This window comes from Lissotriton helveticus, chromosome 11, assembly GCF_964261635.1.
Source record: "Lissotriton helveticus chromosome 11, aLisHel1.1, whole genome shotgun sequence".
NCBI lineage: Eukaryota > Metazoa > Chordata > Amphibia > Caudata > Salamandridae > Lissotriton > Lissotriton helveticus.
In genome coordinates this window covers 550,477,782-550,498,997 of record NC_136072.1, presented here as the reverse complement: position 1 = coordinate 550,498,997, position 21,216 = coordinate 550,477,782, and the positions used below count along the sequence as shown (strand labels likewise).

The 21,216-nt window shown below is 47.3% G+C and overlaps 1 protein-coding gene across 1 annotated transcript in view; it reads left to right on the top strand.

The window, feature by feature from the left end:
- LOC144791581 (metal cation symporter ZIP14-like) overlaps positions 1-21,216 on the top strand; it is a 259,836-nt gene that overhangs the window by 198,349 nt on the left and 40,271 nt on the right. The window contains exon 7 of the mRNA XM_078666302.1: positions 8,825-9,032. Coding sequence (XP_078522428.1) covers positions 8,825-9,032 — 208 coding nt within the window. The remainder of the gene's footprint in view (positions 1-8,824; positions 9,033-21,216) is intronic.

Below are 21,216 nucleotides of genomic sequence, written 5' to 3'. Positions count from 1 at the left end.
ATGGATAGATTTTATCCATGGCGAATTTAGCTAGGTCTTTTTTGCACTTTTCAAGTTTGGCGAATAGTATCGAGTCTTTAAATTCTTTGTTCGGCTTGTTACTCTCATCCTGATTTTTCGTAAATAGCTTCCCAGTGATCTTGGCTTTGATCTGGCCTTCCAGCACATGGATCTCAACTAGGATCTTATCAGCAACTCTCTTTGCAGTTTTAATTATCACTGCCTGATACCACTATTCGCCTACAAGAGAGGGACGAGCATGAGAGACCGTCTAGTGCACACTAGACCGAAAACAAGAAAGGTCCATCAAGTTTGCACTCTCTGGGATTTGCCCCCCGTGGAGGGACATCATCCATGCGGGACATGTGCGGCATGCCCACAGACTACCCACTCTACCAGTATCAACATAGGTACTTCACGACGGTGGGAACAAAAGAGGTTCACAAATTGTAATAGCACCAACCTTATCTATTTGATCACGTGCTCTTGCCAATTGAAGTACGTTGCAGCAAACAAAGAGTATTGTACAGAGTTCCCCAGTGGGAGCTAGTGGTTTAGCTCGGTCAATCTTCTCTCTCAATAGTTATGACGGAACAAGTGCATGGTGTAGACCCTTTTCAGAATATAAGGATACCTCACACAGGTTACCGACAGGACAACACTTGTTGTCCCAATCGGTGGCCGTCCAGCGTCATCATCGGTATCCTGCTCCTACGGCAGGCTGGCGGTGCAATGCCCGTCGGGCAGCATGGGGGGCTGCACTTTGGTGGAGATCTTTTATTCCGAGCCAACGGGTGTGTGTGTGTGAGGGGCCTAAGGAGTACAATAGTGAGCATGGGGGTGTGTGTGTCTAAAAAAAGTCAGTTGAGTCCATTGGGAAGTATTTTAATGATCAGGCTCGCTGCTTTATTAAAAATAAGGGGTATTAAGGAGTGAGGAACAATGGGACCAGTCCTTATTCAACCCTTCATGTGAATATGGTCGACATGTTTCTTGCCATAAGGGCAATTCGTCAGGACCTTAGTGCTCATATAATTGCTGGGATCCTCTAAACTAAGAAGACCCCCATATACGACCTGAGTGGTATCGTACAGAAATGGTTCCAGGCGAGGGACCTCCTGGGAACTGAAGAAAAATAAACAGACATAAATGATGTTAAAGTGCGGTATGACCAATTTACATCAAACGGTGCCTGTATTCAAGGTGACATTATAGTGAGTGCCCCGTGAATACAACTGCTGTGTCATAACAGATTTTAGTGGTACTGTGAGAGAAAAGTGGTTGATCAAGACAGTGCGCGCGAATGGACACGCTCTGTATTTGGGCAGTCATGCTGTACTCATTTTAGCATGCATCTTGGTGAAAGGGCTCGGCTCACGGCTATGCAGCGTGCTGGGTCGGGTGTGACACCAATATTCCGGGCCATTGGTAGTGTTACACCCTAACACAGTTAGGTGGTGTGAGGAGCCTATATTTTAAAAAATTATATATATACATGTAGACTAAGGAATTTAGCCATACAACCCTGCTCTTGAAGCGACCATGAAGAACGCTACTACAAAGAACAACAAAACAGCATTTACTACAAAACTCTCTGAGATCAACCAAGAGATGCTTGACCACCACGACTTCTTGCTCAAACAGAAAACCACCAAATTGGAGAAGGACATAGCCAAATTCTCAAAGGAGAAGGTTTACCCCTACCTTAAAGATGATTTTAAAGCAAAGAAGAACACTTACTCCTCGGACGAGAATTCAAGCACGGACACCAGACGGGGTTCCACAAGCAGTGACTCCAGTGGTGGCTACCAGGCGAGAAATACACGACCCACACGGCCCTGGCAACAGGGATATCATCAAGGTCCAGTGTTCCATGGCCCACCCCATATACCACCACCGTGGCAGTATCCCTTCTACCCACAAGGCCCCCCGCAATTCTACCCTCTTAATCCGCCTCCTTTTCAAGGCAGAGGTTGGGGCAGAGGAAGAGGGCGAAAGCGAGGCGGAAACAAGGGAGTACAGTGGCAGGACCAGACGCCAGAGCCGACTGGGGTGGAGACCAGGAGCGCGACAACCAGAGGGAGACGAGTTTGATCGTGAACCTATCAAAAAGAACTCTCTCCACTCCAGAGAAGAGTGTTCTGGAAAAAGGCTTGGGCTTTGTCCCCACCCCGATCCCTGACTCCTTTCAGGAAATGATTGAGCTTAAGCAGTTCTTCAGAAAAATACGCCTCCGAGCCTTTTTTGATAATCGGCCAGAAATCCCTAGCGATGACACAGGCCTTAGGAAACCTTCGGCCTTCACCCCGTCTGACGGGATGGTACCTCCAGAGGTCCTAACTTTTGAAAGAGCAGTCCTGAGAACCATGCAGAAGATACCTCCAATCAAACCCTTTAACAATCTGTCCAATGCTGAGAGACAGGCAGCTACCTCCCTTGGCAGGGACACTTCAATCGTCATCAAGCAGGCTGACAAAGGGGGAGCTACGGTCATACAAAATCATGACGACTATGATCGGGAGTGCAGACGCCAACTAGCCAATACCACCCACTACAGACTACTAACTGAGGATCCCACCAATCGACTAACTACTACCGTGATGTCTCTAGTCATTGAAGCAGAGACTAATGAATGGATCAGCAAAAAAGAGGCAGAATTCCTGGTAACAACAGACCCGGTAACACCGTATTTTTACACTCTGCCCAAAATACACAAGGGCACCACTCCAGTCCTAGGAAGACCGATCGTGTCGGGCATTGGTTCTATTTTAGAACCCCTATCCCAATTCTGTGATGCGTTTCTTCAGCCTCTGGTTAAATCGATCCCGTCTTACCTTCAAGACACCAGAGATGTGCTACGTCTCATTAACAACATGGATGGCAGAGAAGACATCGACCTCCTCCTTACCCTCGACGTGGAAGCGTTGTACACAAACATCCCTCAACAGGCCACGCTGGAAGCAGTGGACTCCCTTCTCCGACGAGAGGAGTGGCTGTCCCCCACCCCGATCTCTTTCATAATGGAGTTGGCACACATTGCACTTACTGAGAATTTTTTCAAATATGAATCGAACTTATACCATCAGGTCCGTGGAACATCGATGGGCTCGACCTTTGCGCCGAGCCTGGCATGTATCTATATGGCATCATTTGAAGAGAAGTGCATTTACCCCCCTGAACACAACCCATACCGTGAAAATCTCACGTGTTGGCGTCAGTACATCGACGACATCCTGGTGTTCTGGAAGGGTGACCGTTTGACTTGCGAGGCCTTTTGTACATGGATAAACCAACAAAACCCGTTTCTAAAATTCACGGGCACGATCTCCAACCTATCCATACCTTTTCTGGACCTTACTATATCACTGGAACCAACCACTATCAGTACCACTCTGTACAAAAAGGACACTGACAGGAACAGTCTATTGCCTTACACCAGTCATCACACTAGATCCCTAAGGGACAATTTACCTTTCGGTCAATTTCTCCGCCTACGGAGAAATTGCAGCTCAACTACTGATTACAAACAGCAAGCACAATCCTTGCAAACCAAGCTCCGGGATCGGGGCTATCCCACTCATCTTTTGAAAACCTCCACTAAAAGAGCCCTTAACAACAACCGAGAGGCTCTGCTCGAAGTACACCCCAAGGAGCAAGAGGACACGATTACCTGTGTGACCTCATTCACGAAACATTCTTCGTTCTTCAAAAAAACAATCAATTCACATTGGGGCATTCTTAACTCTGCAGGGATGGAGATACCGCGCCCTCGCTTTGCTTTTAAGAGGACGGCAAATCTTAAGGACACGCTGATACACACCCGTCCTAAGAAAACCAACACCCAAGTTGCCAATACTCTCTGGGATCTTCCTCCAGTTACTGGACACTATCGCTGTGGGTCCTGCGTTGTCTGCCCCCAGACCATCCAAGGCAAGACCATTGTACTCCAAGGCAACTACACATGGACAATGAACAAACATACCAACTGTAACAGTTCCAGATGTATTTATGTGCTGATTTGCCCGTGCGATCTGTTGTACATTGGGATGACCATGCGCCCAGTTAAACAACGAATAATGGAGCACAACAGCAACATTCGGTGTCACAAATCACACACTAAGCTGTATGAACATTGCAAAGAAAATCATCATCGCCCAGAAAACATCAGGTGGGCTGTCCTTGAGTGTTTACCAAACTTCAACCAACAGGCCCTCTTCCGACTCGAACAAAGATGGGTACATCGATTACAGTGCGATGAACTGGGATTGAACGATGGGGTGCCCTGGACTACCCTCGCCAGATAGCCATGATTCTGGACTCCTTTTGTCCATCCCTACACGATTACCAATATGACAGACCATATCTCTTTGCCCGTTCCAAGATGGCCCCCGTATTGCAGTACGTTATACTCGCTGCTTTGAGCTAACCCCTTCTTGCTCTCCACTCCCGCGTGCCGGTGCTTAGCAACCGGTGGGACACGCCCCCTTGGCGCGCGCTCAACTATTCCTTAACTACACTGGACATTGCCTTTCTACCCTGCTGGCTGTCCTGACTTCGGTTCACCGTGGGATGGATAGGTGCTGAGATGCCTGCCTTCAGCGACTTTTGAGGTAAGGTGTTGAGCTGGTTTTTGATAATCCGCGTGCTCCGTGCCAGACGTGCGGCAAGTCACTACCCAGCTGATCCCCTTCACGCGGGGCTCTGCGTGAAGGCGCTTATCTTTCTAAACAATCCCGCGGGATGCCTTACTCTCCCTGCAGGAACCCCTCACTCGCTGCTGGCCCCACCTGGACAGCTCGAGAGGCCTTCAGGAGCAACCACAAAGGGTAAGCGCATCATCGACTCTGACATTGCCCGCGCCCACGCGTATTTGTCGATCAGGGCACTTTGTTTGTTTCAATTACTTGCTGGTGATCGCGACCACCACGCTAGCACCGACCCCACTCAGCAACAGAGTGTCAAACTACACGAGCGGTTTTATATTTGCGGTTTCGTTTGGGTTGTATGGCTAAATTCCTTAGTCTACATGTATATATATAATTTTTTAAAATATAGGCTCCTCACACCACCTAACTGTGTTAGGGTGTAACACTACCAATGGCCCGGAATATTGGAGTCACACCCGACCCAGCACGCTGCATAGCCGTGAGCCGAGCCCTTTCACCAAGATGCATGCTAAAATGAGTACAGCATGACTGCCCAAATACAGAGCGTGTCCATTCGCGCGCACTGTCTTGATCAACCACTTTTCTCTCACAGTACCACTAAAATCTGTTATGACACAGCAGTTGTATTCACGGGGCACTCACTATAATGTCACCTTGAATACAGGCACCGTTTGATGTAAATTGGTCATACCGCACTTTAACATCATTTATGTCTGTTTATTTTTCTTCAGTTCCCAGGAGGTCCCTCGCCTGGAACCATTTCTGTACGATACCACTCAGGTCGTATATGGGGGTCTTCTTAGTTTAGAGGATCCCAGCAATTATATGAGCACTAAGGTCCTGACGAATTGCCCTTATGGCAAGAAACATGTCGACCATATTCACATGAAGGGTTGAATAAGGACTGGTCCCATTGTTCCTCACTCCTTAATACCCCTTATTTTTAATAAAGCAGCGAGCCTGATCATTAAAATACTTCCCAATGGACTCGACTGACTTTTTTTTAGACACACACACCCCCATGCTCACTATTGTACTCCTTAGGCCCCTCACACACACACACCCGTTGGCTCGGAATAAAAGATCTCCACCAAAGTGCAGCCCCCCATGCTGCCCGACGGGCATTGCACCGCCAGCCTGCCGTAGGAGCAGGATACCGATGATGACGCTGGACGGCCACCGATTGGGACAACAAGTGTTGTCCTGTCGGTAACCTGTGTGAGGTATCCTTATATTCTGAAAAGGGTCTACACCATGCACTTGTTCCGTCATAACTATTGAGAGAGAAGATTGACCGAGCTAAACCACTAGCTCCCACTGGGGAACTCTGTACAATACTCTTTGTTTGCTGCTGCTTAGGACGAGTACATTGGACCCCATTAAAAACCGTCCACTTTTATTCCCCTTGTTTGATACCAATTGAAGTACGTTGGCATGACGACGAGGAAGGTGAAAACGAGAATATCACAACACAAGAGCACAATCAGGTGTAGGAAACAAGCAACCCGCCTCACAAATCATTTCCTAACTGTGGGCCATAAACCAACTGATTTTACCTGGACCGTGCTAGAACAGCCATATATTCCTCCCCACGTCACTGATATTTCAAAACATCTATTCAAAATTGAGCAGAAATGGGTATATCGTTTGAATTCTGATAAATGTGGCCTCAACGAAGATATCCCTTGGATGACCTTGTAAGAACAATCTGGCCCTTTCCAGTACATGTGATCCTTGAGGACATATGACCCTCTATGTGGTACTAGACTTCACAAACAAAAATGCGCATTTTTTAAGTAAATGTATTATTCAAACAGTGAAGAAGGGCTTAGTGACGACTGGATATTTGACGCTAAGGCACATACATCCCAGATATATATAGAATTAATAACGTGGAGATTGCTTTTCTAAGTATTGCTTTTTTAAGTACTGCTTTTTTAAGTATTGACAAGGTACACAATTCACGTTGTAAAAAGTTGAAAAAAGACTGAACTACCTGTTTATAATTGGAGAGGCTGATGCCTATAGGAATGTCAACTACAACCGTTTTACCTGGCTCTTTTGACATTGTATAAATGATCATGTTGATTAATCTGGAGACGGTATGGGATTTGGTTATGTCAGCGAGGGGTTGATTCCTTATTCTTTAAATAAGTGAGCAGAGATCTCCACTCGTTAATAACTTAAAAAACGATAGTTTTGAAAGAGATTGTATCTTTACAAGTTTACCCTTTATTCAGTAACTGTCAAACTATGATAATACTACAGAAACGCCATTAGAGACTACTATTCCCATGAGCCTCTGGAGCGCATACGTATGACGCGCTAACACTGACCAATGAGAGTTGGTTACTCTCATGTGCGTCATAACGATGCGCCACCGATCACGAGATGATGGCAATCTGGATCGCATCTCTTCATAAGGACGCAAAGTTGGGCGGTCGAGTGCCTCCCCAAACAGCACGGATGCCCGCTTGGCGTATTGACGGACAGGTGAGAACCCCCGTCGATTTCGAGTGTTTTGCGGGAATATCTAGCAAACCTCGCTTGCAAAACAATTACGCTCGCTTCTGACCATCAGAAGTAGACGACAACTACTACTTTAAGTATTACGTAATACATGCTTTGTAATTGGACAGCGAGATTCACCACGAGCTGTCAACTATAGAATTAAGATATTAGACCTATTTTTGGCAGATTCAGTGTACAGCAGCTACTGTGTGGGGTCCTCACCATTTTCATTTTTGGTTTCTCTAATTAGAGCAATGCGCCTTTTTCCTGAGCTGTAGCCAGGTGAGGAGCGGCGCGTATCCTCCATACTCTAGGTGAGTGAGAGATAACCCTATTAATTTATATAGTGGTAGGTAATGTTGCATCATACCTAGTATGGGCTAATCCATACAGCTCATTTAATTGATAACATTCCTAAGTGAATTGTTGACTCACTATCTTTGTGTTATGTGTTTTTTTCCCTTCTCTTTCAAAATGGGACGCATGGATATGATTTCATCTTAAACAGAGATGCGAGGACCGTATCAGGTGAAATCTTTTTTGTTCCCTTATGCACTCACCCGTTTGTTTAAGCAGTAGCAAGGTAAATTATTGGTCCTGAAGAAGCAGTAGACACCATTAGGGTCACACAACTGCAGAAACATGTCGACCTGAAAACATTTTGCAGTAGATATTTGTTTAAACTACTGTTACTTTGCATTTGACATATTTTAAATTTGGAAATGAATTGATGTCGCAAATAAAAGAGGTTCTTTCAAATTCATTATCCAATTTTAATAGTAAGCACTTTCACTCACTTTTTTGGTTCAGCACTGCTTTTCAGTTATCATTAGTAAGGACACTTGTAAGTGCAGGGTGGACATTCCACTCTGTGTAATGGCCCAAATGATGACCAGGGCGGTTCAGAACAGATAACTGATGGGAACAATATCACATAGTGATTAGTCCCTATGCAACTTACTAGTTTTATTTGATTACACACCGTTGCATTATATACACATGTGAACACAGAGATAGTTGTTGTTAGACCCACAGCTAGTATTTTTGTTAATATAGTGTTTCTCTTAGGGGACTATAACTGTGTTTGGGTCTCTAAATATTCCCCTGGACCCCCCTTCTCTCCGTATGTTGTCAAAGTTAAGTAATATACATAGATGTGGTTATCTTTTCCATCTTCTGTTCGATATGTGTTACCTTGACCCCCTGTGGTGATTTTGTACCATTCTTTTTCATAGTGATGTGTTCTGTTTCCTGCAACGTCTATGTTTTTTTGCTGCCTGCAGTGTCTGTGTGACTCCTCTCCTCTGGGTACCATGTGTCCTCTTTACCCTAAGTATGGCCTATCCTAACACTATCCTTTTTGGTGTTTCCATGCATCATCCATGCCCTTTGTGATAAACCTATGTAATCTCTCCTGTGTTTGTGTGCAGTTCTTGCTGTTTTTGAAAACAGTATACTTTTATTGCTCCTAATGTTTGTATGCACTACCCCTGCCCTGTCTCCCATGTGCCATTCTAAATCTCATTCATCTCCAACTGCTATCCTTACTGTGCGTGTTGCTTGTGCTGTGTTTGTCCTTTTGCAGCCCAGGTGTGGGTGTCCTTGGTGCCTGTTTATCATATGACTGTTTCTGGCTTTCCTTGTAGGATCTGGCGGGCTCTCAGGGCACCTGCTACTGGCTAAAAGCTATACGTTACTCTGACATCGCCACTCTGGGTTGGATGATTACTCTCAGTGACGGACTTCACAACGTCATCGATGGCCTCGCAATCGGGGCCTCCTTCACTGTTTCTGTCTTCCAGGGCATCACCACTTCTGTTGCCATCCTGAGTGAAGATATTCCTCATGAGCTGGGTATGATTTATTTTAATTTTTCCAGGGATCTAAAAAGGTTGTTCTAATGGTTTGCAGACGGGAGGAGTAGAGTGCACCTACAGCACATGAGAGGGCAGACCTAAATTGTATAGCCTGCATGAGTGAGGTGAGGTAATGTGTGCACAATATGAGAATGCGGAGGATGTGATGCAAGCCTGAGGTGAGCTGAATTAGATGTGGAAGGAAGAAATTCAACATGTGTGATGCGAAAGGATGTACTGTATGTATGACGTAATGTAGAAAGTGTGCTGCTCGTATGATGTGAGAAGGAAGATTTTCTACATATACCAGCTAAGGAGGTGTGCTTTATGTAGACTTAGAGGGCATAATATGTGTATTAGGCAAAGAGGGGGTCCAGCATATATGAGTTTCTGAAGTTCATCTGCAAGTGAGTGTTGACCTTAATCAAGTGTGCTATATGAGGTAAGGAGGGTGTTCTTGCTGGAATGAGAAGATTAATAGGTAACATGCCCATATATATATATATATATGATGAAGAGGTGAGCAGTATAAAGTGAGGATTGAGTTCTACATTAATAATTACTACACTTGTATTATGCACTCTACCTTTTTGTCTGGTCTCTAGTTGATAATGACAGGTGTTAATAGTGAAGTAAGGGCGTACAATATGTATGAAGTGAGGAGAATGGTTTGCTTCATCAGGTGAAGTCAGCATGCACATTGAGGCTAGAGTTTGCTCTACATGTGATGTAGATTGTATTGTATAAAGCAGGTGAGCATGGGAAGCTACTCTATTGGGTGAGAAGTTTTTTTCACTTGTAGGGTGAAGTTCTGGCATGTGTGAGAACAGTGAGCAGCAGTTTTCTGGTGGGATATCTGTTCTCTTCTCGATGAGGAGGATGCATTTTTCCCTATATTAGCTAAATGGGAAGGTCTACAACACTGAAATGTTTTGAGACACCTGTAGAGTTGAAGGGCAAGTTTACATAGTGGACATCAAATCCCCTTTAAATTTGGCACCCTTGCCCCACAATTCACACTTGCATGAGACTATGAGAAAAGACAAGCATTTGAAATCTTCAAAGCTGAAATGTAAGGAATAAAAGTTTACCCAGCATGCCTCAAAACTCCCAAAATATGGATATTGGTGACTCTGGAACTTGAGAAAAAGGCTTCATAGAAGAAAGAGCATCAAAGCACCATCACTGAAGGCATCTAATCATCAATGAAAGTCACGACTGTTGTTCAAGGAAACTTTCACTAAAAAAATAAAAATTTTACCCGACATTACATCTTATTGCAGCACTACGTATGTTCTTTGCTGCAGGATATGTTTCCTCCCCAGATAGCAAAATCCTAACCCTCTGTCTGATGGACAGGCAATACTGTATTCATGTACGTTGTTCTAAAACCCTTTAAATTAGATTCCCAAATGTATACAAAGTGGCAGAAGACATTTCCCATTAGGATCTCCACTATGATATTACATTCATGTCCGGGCAAATGTCAGGCTCAGCATGTGCTATTGAAGACTCACTAAGACAGCACCTTAGTGAACAGTTTTCAAGATCCACACCATCTAGTGGTAAGGGCTTGGAACAGTTTTTCGGAGTGGGGGTGTGGTAGGTTGACAGTTGGCTGAGTCAATATTTCTCATGAGGACGGTAAATAAATCCACTATGATTTGGATGTAGAAGCCATCTTGAGATATGTTTTTCAGCCATCTGGTTCAGATCTGTAAGTATGTGTGTCAGTCATTGTCTGTGTCATCGGGACTTAAGGGAAAATTGTGATTCATTTGTGGCAGTTTTTTGCAGCAATGGGTGATTTAGACTTTGAAACTCAGTGGTTTATCCGGCGATGCATAACTCCCACATTTCACTAATTTATGGGTTTTTGCTGTCTTCTTGAGGACAGACATGGAAAAAAGTGCCACTTCTATTTTTGACATCAATGCCAATGAATAGATCAACGCAAAGTGTGTAATTTGTGTCCGTTTTTGCTCGATACATTGAAAACCTAGAGCGATAAATACTAGGCTTTCATGTGATGATGTTCGGACTTGAACCAAATTGTAGTCTATCTGAAGCTACAAGCACAAAGCAATATGTGATGAAGCCCATGGTGCTGGGGTAAGAGAAGCTCTTAGACTTCAGGTTGAAAACTCTTCATAACCACCACCAACATTTATTGTTATCCCTTCACTGAAAATTCTTCAGTGCTCAGCAGCTCTTGAGGTTGAAAAGATTTCTTCCAGCATAGAAAAGTACGAAACTCCTTTTCCAAGAGTCTACGCAATTCTCAGGAAACCTAATTAGAAAAGGCCAAAGGAGGAGTTAGTCTCCACACATTTGCCTCCATTGCAGAAAGATGATCACTCCCTCCGTCTGTCTCTCTCTCACCCAGCATAATACAATGTTGTCTGTTTCCTTGTTCCTCACCTTAAGCCTTGCAGGATCAGCGTGATGTTTGTCATGAGAACACATAATCAAGGAGGAGAAACAAATAATCTGTGAGGACTACCATACCTATTTATCTTCAGAAGATTAAGGGCAGTATCACGTGTGCCTATCTCCCTACATCCTATCCAGATCGTGTGAAACCTTAACTCGTGATTATGTAAAGGCGACCTCATTTGTATGGGATACTGTAAGAGGAATAAGGCTCATTTAAAAAAAGACTCTTTTACTCCACTGCAGGACAAATATCTGTTTTACCAATGCTCCTGTGGGTGTTTTAACAAGGCGCAGAGCTCTTCCAGAACCTGCCCACTGCTAGAGTGGTACCACCCTGGGTGGAAACCAAGTTTCAGCCTGTTCCTCAGGATTTCACATTTGCAGTATGCCATCTGTGGTCAGCTTGTATAAGATTGGTAAAGGGGGAGTACATTAGTCGTCCCCCTCCTGACAAGTTAAGCACAATACTTGATATAGTAGATAAAGATATAGATGCAGGCTCAGCTAGACAGTGGTGGGTTACAGATTCAGTACCCCTCGGAACCAGGACTGAAATGAGTTACACAAAAGAAAAGTAGCAGTGGCTGCGCAAAAGTATTGAAGTTGTTTCCAATATCATTGCAATAAGTGACGAGATGTCCTCCCTTACGGCTTCCTCCATTTGACTTCTAGGTGACTCCGACTACGTACAGTAACTCATTCAAAGTAGTGTGATGTCACTTTATTGACAAATGTATCCTAGAATTTTTTCCTCCGTGAAACTTAGTAATTTGGGATATCAAAAGACTTCCCAGATTCGACCTCATTAATGTATAATTATGTTAATAAGGCATTACTGGGGGATATTTCAATCTCTTGTAAGTGTAGTTGCTAAAATCTTCTTTATTAAAAAAGATCATCTTTGCAAGCAACTAAAATGTAATTGGCTAGCCAACTGCGGTCGTTAAAAAAAGCAAAATCTGATTTACCTTTTTTAACTAAAATATGTTTTTACAATTGAATATGTAAAGACCATGCTGAAGGAATTTGAATGGAAACTGGAAAGGTGTTGTAAGGATGGCACATACCAACATCAACTGCCAAAATCATACACATATCAAATAAATTGGATAAAGGGAACAAGCTTTAAACTGCTCACTCAGTATGCCCATAAGATATAGTAACACTAATTACAGAACAACAGACGTTAAATATTTATATATTGTTTCATAATGAAAGAGGCTAATGTTAATGGTGCAGTTTACTCAGATGAAGTTGGTGTGGTTGCAAGTGAAATGGAAAACGTTTTAGGAAAGAGGCAAACATTTTGTTAAGGTAATCTGTTGATTGGAGATTCTTTGCAGTGTACATTTTTGTGTGTATTATCAAACCGGTAGATAGGCTTAACTCAAGAAAGATGAGGTATCAAATTGACTTGATTCCTCATTCTCTGAAAATGGCAAACCCACTGCGTGCTTGCTGGGCTTGACCTCCCAGGAAAGCAATTCTACTAGTAATACTGAAAGGTTGACGGCTAATCCATAGCACAACTGTCCTGTCAAAGGCAACCTTTACAACTGATCCAAACACCCCAACAAATGTAGTGTATCTTTGGGAGAAGGGTGGATCTAAAGGATGTCATCACTACTGCCAAAAACACCAACATGAGTATCCGCTCAAGTCCCCGACATCTTGCTCTGCTCCCTCAATTCCAACCCCACCCCTTCAAAATGCTGTGCCAAATTATATTGAGGACTCACTGTAGAACACAACAAATGTTCAGCTTTTTGTTGGCTTTAGTGGAGCAAAGAATGGCAAAGTGGTAACCAAACGCACAATTTCTATTGTGTTACCCTTTATATTAAGATCTGCCATGGTTTGCAAAGAAAGACCCTCTGGCTGGCTTTTTTGCTCATTCCACTAGGGCTATGGTACCTTCTACTTCTCCTAGTAGAGTGTTCGAGTAGCTGTTTTTTTTGTTTTTGTTTTTTTTAATAAAGCAAATACTTCAAATCTGTCCATGGGCTTACTGAAGATGTTTACAGGGGCAAAAGAGACTAGAATACTACCAACGGTCAGTAAGGAAGCAGTAATCACAATCATACCTAAACCTGGCAGACCAACTGAGATGACATGCTTATCAACCTATACTTCTCAGTATTGAGCCAAATATAGTAGTAAGATGCTAGCAAAATTATTAACATTAATCAGGGAGACGATGGTTCACATGGACCAACATGGCTTTCCACATACAGCCACCAGACATAACATAAGCTCTCTGACTAATGCATTAGCTCTGGAAAATAGGCTAAAAGCCCTCCAAGCAGTTTTTTAAATTGATTTTGAGAAGGCTATTGATTTACTAGAGGAGGAAATGTATTTGAATTATTTAATCATTTAAACACTGGATCAACATTTTTAGCATGCACACTCTACACGGTACCACTAGCTTGTTGGACTGGTAAATAAATATTATGCTATCACAGCCTATCCCAATTGCACGTAGTTACTGTTCGTGGTAAGTGATGAACCTTTGGCTGCACTTGTAACAGCAGATCCTGAATAGTTGGATTTGATTGGGATGAGGGGGTTAAAGACACAGAATCGCTATATGCAGACATCCTTCTTGTATACCTTAAACACCCTGACAAATAGAGACCATGTGCAATGCAAGTGCTTAGTGTGTTTGGTAAGTTTTCAGACCACCGGGTTTGTTGGAATAAATACAACAAGGAGGGGGGGGGGGATACTGGATTACCCCGTTCTCACTTGAAGTAGAAGCAGAAGCAGTTGAATGTTAGGGAATATATTTCTGACGACAACTTTAAAAACAGTAAAAATACATCTCTCACTTGATGATGTTGACAGTGTCCTTAATGGGTGGAATAGCCCTAATAACAAGCATTGTCAAAGTCAACAGGTCTTGTCTTTGGAGAGCTACTGGCTTTGGCAATGTCTTTTAGATAAGTTGTTGAATTAAATGGCTGCTGTTCAGTATGGATAAAAGTTATTGTGGGGATTTGGGGTGGAGTTGGGTGTTATAGTGAGGTTGGGGCAGATTGTAATGGGGTATTGTGTAGACTGGGTTAGGTTGATGTAGAGTGGGGTGTGTGGTTGATTGGGGTAAAGCGGGTGTGGTAGATTGGAGTAGTCTGAGGTGGGTTTGATTGGTGTAGATTAGGGTAGTGTAGATTAGGTTGGTGTAGATTAGGTTAGAGTGGAGTGTGGTATATTGTAGTGGTGTAGGTTGTTGTACATTGTAATGGATCGAAGTAGGGTTAAGTGGTGTACAGTAAAGTGTGGTATATTGTCAGAGTCCAGTGAAGCAGAGCGTTTTGGGTTGCAGAGTGAGGTGGGATAGATTGGGTTTGAGGGAAGTTGGATAGAGTGGGGTAAATAATGGTAGGTTTTAGTTGAGTTGAATGGGGTAGATGGGAGTGGGATAGATTAGGCTAGGTTGTAGTGTATGTGTGTGGTAGATCGTAGTGTGGTAGATTGCGTAGAGTGGAGTGGGGTAGAAATGGCTAGATTGTGGTAGAGTGGGGTCATTCGGAGTGTATGTTGTGTTTACCTTTTTTGTTGTTGAGGAAATAGATTTATTTTACAATTTTTATTTTAAAAAATGTTTATTCAATTTTGCAGAGCTAGTAATTTCTTTTTGTGCATACCATATATACCAAAATATTGTATCTAATAAGTCATTGCTCATTTTGTTATGAAAGCAAGTGTGTATTGGCTAAAAAACAAATGCATGCTGTCACACAATCTGCTGAATTAACCCGTGCAATTGAAAGAAAATGAAGTGCAACAAAATTCATTTTGTAAACATTTGAAATGCCAAATCAATGTTGATGCACAATTTATCCAGTATTGGGGTATCTTTCATAGATTCACATGCCTGAATCATTCCCCGTCGTCGAGGCGGGAGTCCCACGGTAAAAATATATACAATAGCAGTGCCTAAAAATTTCTTGTAGTAGGCTGGAAAAACCTAAAGGCCTAACTAGGCCTCAAAACTTAGCAGCCTATCTACATCATTATGTAAAAAGACCTGAAATAGTAGCCTCAGCCAATCAGCTGTCCTCACCCTCTAGAACCTTCCCAGCCCAGGCAGTTCTCCTCAGATTTTCACCGCACTTCGTGTGTAAGGGAGTCTCCATGAGTGCCTACTCAGTTCTTTAGCTTTTTTGGCTTTTTCCTCAGAAAAATATCCAAAAGAAAGCTCTTTTCAAGGCTTGTGGTACCTGCTTTAAGAAGAGAGTCTATGTGGATGACCAGCACTCTGACTGCATTTATTGTCTGCACCCCTCACATGTTGTGAAGGACTGTAGAATTTGCCGTACCTTACCTCAGAAAACAATCAGGGATAGAGAGGCAAGGGTTCTTTTGTGGTTGAAGTATTCTTCCACTGATGATGAAGACAAGGCCTCTACCTCCAGCAAGAGAGCCAGATCCAGGGAGAGCTCTTCTCCTGAGAGAAAGAAGAAACTTAAATCCTCTCAGAGAGCCTCAGAACCCTCAAAGAGTGCATCTTCTTCTCGGACGACAACTGTGAGTACAGCCCAGACAAAAACTGTTTCTCTGGTGTCTGCTCATACTACTACTTTGACTTCTACTTCTACAACTACTTCTACGGTCACCACTTCATCTATTACCTCACCTCTGATGTCTGTAAAAATATTGTCATCATCTGTGAAGTCTTCGATGACGAAAACTGTCCCGTCGTCGACGTCTCCGTCGACGAAGGCCCCATCTACCAAGCCTTCCGGTCCGTCGATGACAATCCCGTCGACAAAACCACCATCATCGTCGTCGACGAAGGTCTCGTCGACGAAGACACCGACGACGCTCTCGTCGACGAAGGACGCGTCGACCAAGAAACCGTCGACGAAGGACTCGTCGACGAAGACACCATCGACGGCCTCGTCGACGAAGGACTCGTCGACGAAGACACCATCGACAGCCTCGTCGACGACGACCCCGTCGACGGCGAAATCATTAGTTCTGTCAACGGACATGCCATCGACGGTTCTGTCGACGGAAAATCCGATTACAATGGCTTCATCGTCATCGACGACAGCAGTGGCAGCTGCTCATCAGTTGCCCAGTTCTGCCCCTACGAAAATTCAGTATACACATTTTCAAATGAAAACGTATCAGCGAGATTATTCCCATATTTCTCCGCTCTTACCATCACATCTATTGGAGACATATGTGGAGGATGAGTCAGATGACGGTGAAGAGGATGAGGGTCCTTTTGGGGTTGCCCGTCACAATTGAATATCAAATATCAGGAGGATGATGAGGATGATGACCATGGCCATTATGAGCATGAGGATTTCTCGACGCCATATCACTCACCCCATGCCAGACCTCAACAATCGGGGAATACTACTCAATTGCCATCCACTTTAATTCAGGATTTACAAGCAATGTTGGCCGACTATCGCCAGAGGTTTCCTCCGACACCGATTGCACCTGTAGTGCCGGTAACTCCAGTTAACTTGCCAAGGCCTCCGTCACCGCGGGCATCATTGTCTCCAAGACAAGATACTAGTCCTGCACCTCACCATGACACGGATACTTTTTCTCATGATGACGATGATGGCAGAGAAGAGGGCGAATTGCCAGATAATACACCTGTAGATCCATGGGAGGATTATGTCATTCCCATGCCTTCACCGCCTGCACCCCGCCCTTCAGATTCTCCACCTGAGGATATCGGCGGCTTTCATAACATTATGCAACGTGCAGCAAATAGATTTGAATTGACCGTCACAGTGGTACAATCTGACTGCTTTTTGCATGACTTTAAAGAGGGATATCGCAGAGTTACCAGAGCTATCCCCATTATTGAATACATATGGAAGGAAGGCCTCAGCATTAGGAAAACGCCTGCATCTGAAAGAAACAGGTTAGTATTAGATTCCTTACCTTAGAATATCCCCAGGCGTCAGTCTGGATCCGGAAACTTTTGCGTAGCAGTACCCCTGCGCGTCGGTAGGCGTCGTCTGCAGGCGTCCCCTGCGGCTCCGCGTCGTCGGCGTCGTGCGCCGTGATGACGTCGCTGGAGTATATAGACGCCGCCTCCGCGCGCTGACGTCAGTTCTTCTTTTTTCCGCGCCAGTTAGCGCAGATCCGAAGAGCAGTACTCCGGTCTTTGACCAAGTTTTTTGTTAACTGATTGATCTTTACGGTGCCGGTAGGATGCCCGGTTTCAAGAGTTGTGACGAGTGCGACCGCATGATGTCGGTCACCGACCACCATCGACTCTGCCTCCGGTGTCTGGGCGCGGACCACGACGTGGAGTCCTGCGTCGACTGTCGGGCCTTGACTGGAAAAGCTAGGCGGGAGCGGTCCCGCAAGCTTCTCGAGCTCCGGTTGTCGGCCCCGCGTCGAGAGCGGTCCCGGTCCGGTCGGAGGTCGAGGGAGCGGTCGAGGGAACGGTCGCGGAGCCGCCATGGGCGCTCCGGGAGTCGCCACCATTCCTCCGGCTCGTCAGGTAAGCACAAGAAGTCGGGGCGTCGCCATCGCACCCCCGACTCCCCCCGACGCCCGCGTGCTGCGGCCGGGGGCTCGGGTGACCCCACCCCCGCGGTCCCGCATGGGTCGCCGACGCCGTCTACCCCACACCTGTCGGTCCCTGGGGAAGGCGCGTCGCGTGAGGAGATCGAGGCCTTCCTCATTGCTATGAGGGCGAGGTCTTCTCCGGCGGGGCCTTCGGCGCCTGCGGGCCCGTCGGTCCCGTCTGGGGGCCCGAGCGGTTCGGGTGCTCCTGCCCCGGCGCCGCCGGTGGCTCCGGCCCCGGCGCCGCTGGTTCCCTCTGGTTCGTCGCCGGCTGGTCTCCCGGCCTCTCCGGCGTCGGTTCCTGTGGGCCAACCCGTGGTACCGCCCCCGCGTGGTGCAGCGACTCCGCCGTCGGCTCCGGCCGGCGTCGGGTCCCCGGCACCGACGCCGCGCGGCGCCACCCCCCTTTCCTCCCCGACTCCGGACTCGGAGCCGGACCGGCGTCGGCCGACGCCGGACCCGACGCCGATGGGGCCCGTTGACCCCGATGTCTATATCGTCGACCCAGAATATGGGTATGACGAGGAGGAGTATGGAGAGGGTTGGGAGGGGTCTGAGGACCCTCTATCCCGTGCCTGCCAGTACGATGTGGACTGGGTAGGTGATCTGGGTGATGCCAGTGGCCTGGACGAGTCGCCCAACCCTGGGTTTGTCTCTCCGTCCCCTGTGGCGTCCGAGGCGGGTGCTGCCTATTCGGTGGTCCTGATGAGGGCTGCCAAGGCCTTACACCTTGAGCTCCCCGTCGCGAAGGTCAAACCGAATATTCTGACGGAAGTTTTTAAACCGCAGTCATGCCCCCAGGAGCCTCTGCTGCCGTTTAATGAGGCCCTGACGGATGTCCTTCTGGGCACCTGGTCCAGGCCCGCTTCTGGTGCGCCGGTTGACCGGAACGTTGCCAGGCGTCACCGTCCCTGCTCGGACGACCCTGCCTTCCTGTCCACCCATCCCTCCCCGGAGAGTCTGGTGATCCAGGCCTCCACTTCACAGTCCGCATTTCCGTCGGCTCCGCCCGACCGGGAGTCAAAGAGGTACGACCAATTTGGAAAAAAAGTGTTTTCCTCTTTGAGCGCTGGACTGCGGTCTTGTAACACCGCGTGCCTCTTGGGCCGCTACACCCACTCCCTGTGGGATACGGTCGAGGAGTGTTTGCCGCAATGCCCCCAGGAAGTGCGGGACAAGCTCACCCGGGCCTTTGTTGAAGGCCGGGATGCGGCGCGGTACTCGATCCGTTGTGGTCTGGACACCACGGACTCACTGGGACGGGCCATGTCCACTACGGTGGCGATTCGTCGCCATGCCTGGCTGAGATCTGCCAACTTCTCACCAGACGTCCAAAATACACTTATGGACATGCCATTTGATGGCAGTCGCCTATTTGGTGACAAAGCGGACCACGCGCTGGAGCGCTTCAAGGACTCCAGGGTCACGGCCAAGTCCTTGGGTCTCTCGACCCAGCGCCAGCAGACGGGTTCGTTTCGGCCCTTTCGTGGCCAAGGGAGGGGAGGTCCCACACGTGCTGCCAGCCACGCGGCGCAGAGCGCTCCCCAGCGCGGTGGCGCCCGTGGTTTCCGCCGTGGTGGCGGTAGAGGCCAGCGTCGTGGTCAGTCCACGCCTCCCTCCGCTGCGGCATCCAAGCCTTCCTAGTCCGAGCTTTCGGGCTCACGTGACGCCAGTGGGTGGCAGGGTTCGCCATCACCACTCCCGCTGGCGCGCGATAACATCGGACAGGTGGGTGCTGCAGCTTGTCCGAAGGGGCTATGCCCTCCCCTTCGAGTCCACTCCTCCAGCCATGCCACCGCAGAACCACCGTGTGTCGGGGGACCACTTGACACTTCTGCAGGAGGAAGTTACGGCCCTCTTGGCCAAGGGGGCCATCGAGCGCGTTCCTGGGCCAGAAGTAGGGTGTGGTTGCTACTCCCACTACTTTCTGGTACCCAAGAAGGACAAGGGAGGCCTGCGTCCTATCTTGGATCTACGGAACGTCAACGGCTTCCTCCGGAAGGAGAAGTTCAAGATGTTGACTTTGGCACAGGTCTTGGCTGCTCTAGACCCACAAGACTGGATGGTAGCGTTGGACTTGCAGGATGCGTACTTTCACATCCCCGTCCTGCCGGCCCACCGGCGTTACCTGCGGTTCACGGTAGGCCACGAGCACTTTCAGTTTATCGTGCTCCCATTCGGCCTTACCAGCGCCCCACGGGTGTTCACGAAAGTGATGGCGGTGGTCGCAGCTCATCTGCGCCGGTTAGGGGTTTCAGTCTTCCCCTACCTCGACGACTGGCTGTTGAAGGCGGGCTCGCCCCAGACAGTCGTCCACCACCTTCAGATGACGGCAGACCTCCTGCACGAGCTGGGGTTTTCCATCAATGTGCCGAAATCACACCTGTGTCCCTCTCAAAAGCTCCTTTTCATCGGAGCGGTTCTCGACTCGGCGCAGTTTCGGGTTTATCCTCCGGAACGGCGGGTCCGGGATATTCAGGCTCTGATTCCCATCTTTCAGCCGTTATCCCGGGTTTCGGTCAGGTTGACGCTGCGGCTTCTGGGGCTGATGGCCTCCTGCATCCTTCTGGTGCATCACGCCAGATGGCGGATGCGGGCTCTGCAGTGGGACCTGAAGTTTCAGTGGGCCCAGCATCAGGGCAACCTATCCGACCATGTCCTGATCTCGGAGGGCACTGCGAGACAGTTGCAGTGGTGGCTTACGGACCGCGATTGGGTCAGGGGCAGATCCCTCTCCCTTCCCCAACCGGAGCACGTGGTTGTGACGGACGCGTCCCTCCAAGGCTGGGGTGGCCACTTGGGGGAGGCGGAGATCAGAGGCCTCTGGTCTCCGGCGGAGTCCCGGCTCCATATCAACATGTTGGAGCTGCGGGCGATCCGCCTAGCACTGAAGGCATTCCTCCCCTTTGTCGACGGGAGTGTAGTGCAGGTGTTCACGGACAACACCACCGCCATGTGGTACTGCAACAAACAGGGCGGTGTGGGGTCGTGGACCCTTTGCCAAGAGGCTCTGCGCCTCTGGCAATGGCTGGAACGTCAGGGCGTGACTCTGACGGTTCAACACCTGGCAGGTTCTCTGAACGCCAGGGCGGACGAACTCAGCCGTCGGTGCTCGGTGGATCACGAATGGCGTCTGAACTCGGATGTGGCGAGAGGCCTCTTTCAGCAATGGGGAGAGCCTTGGTTAGATCTATTCGCCA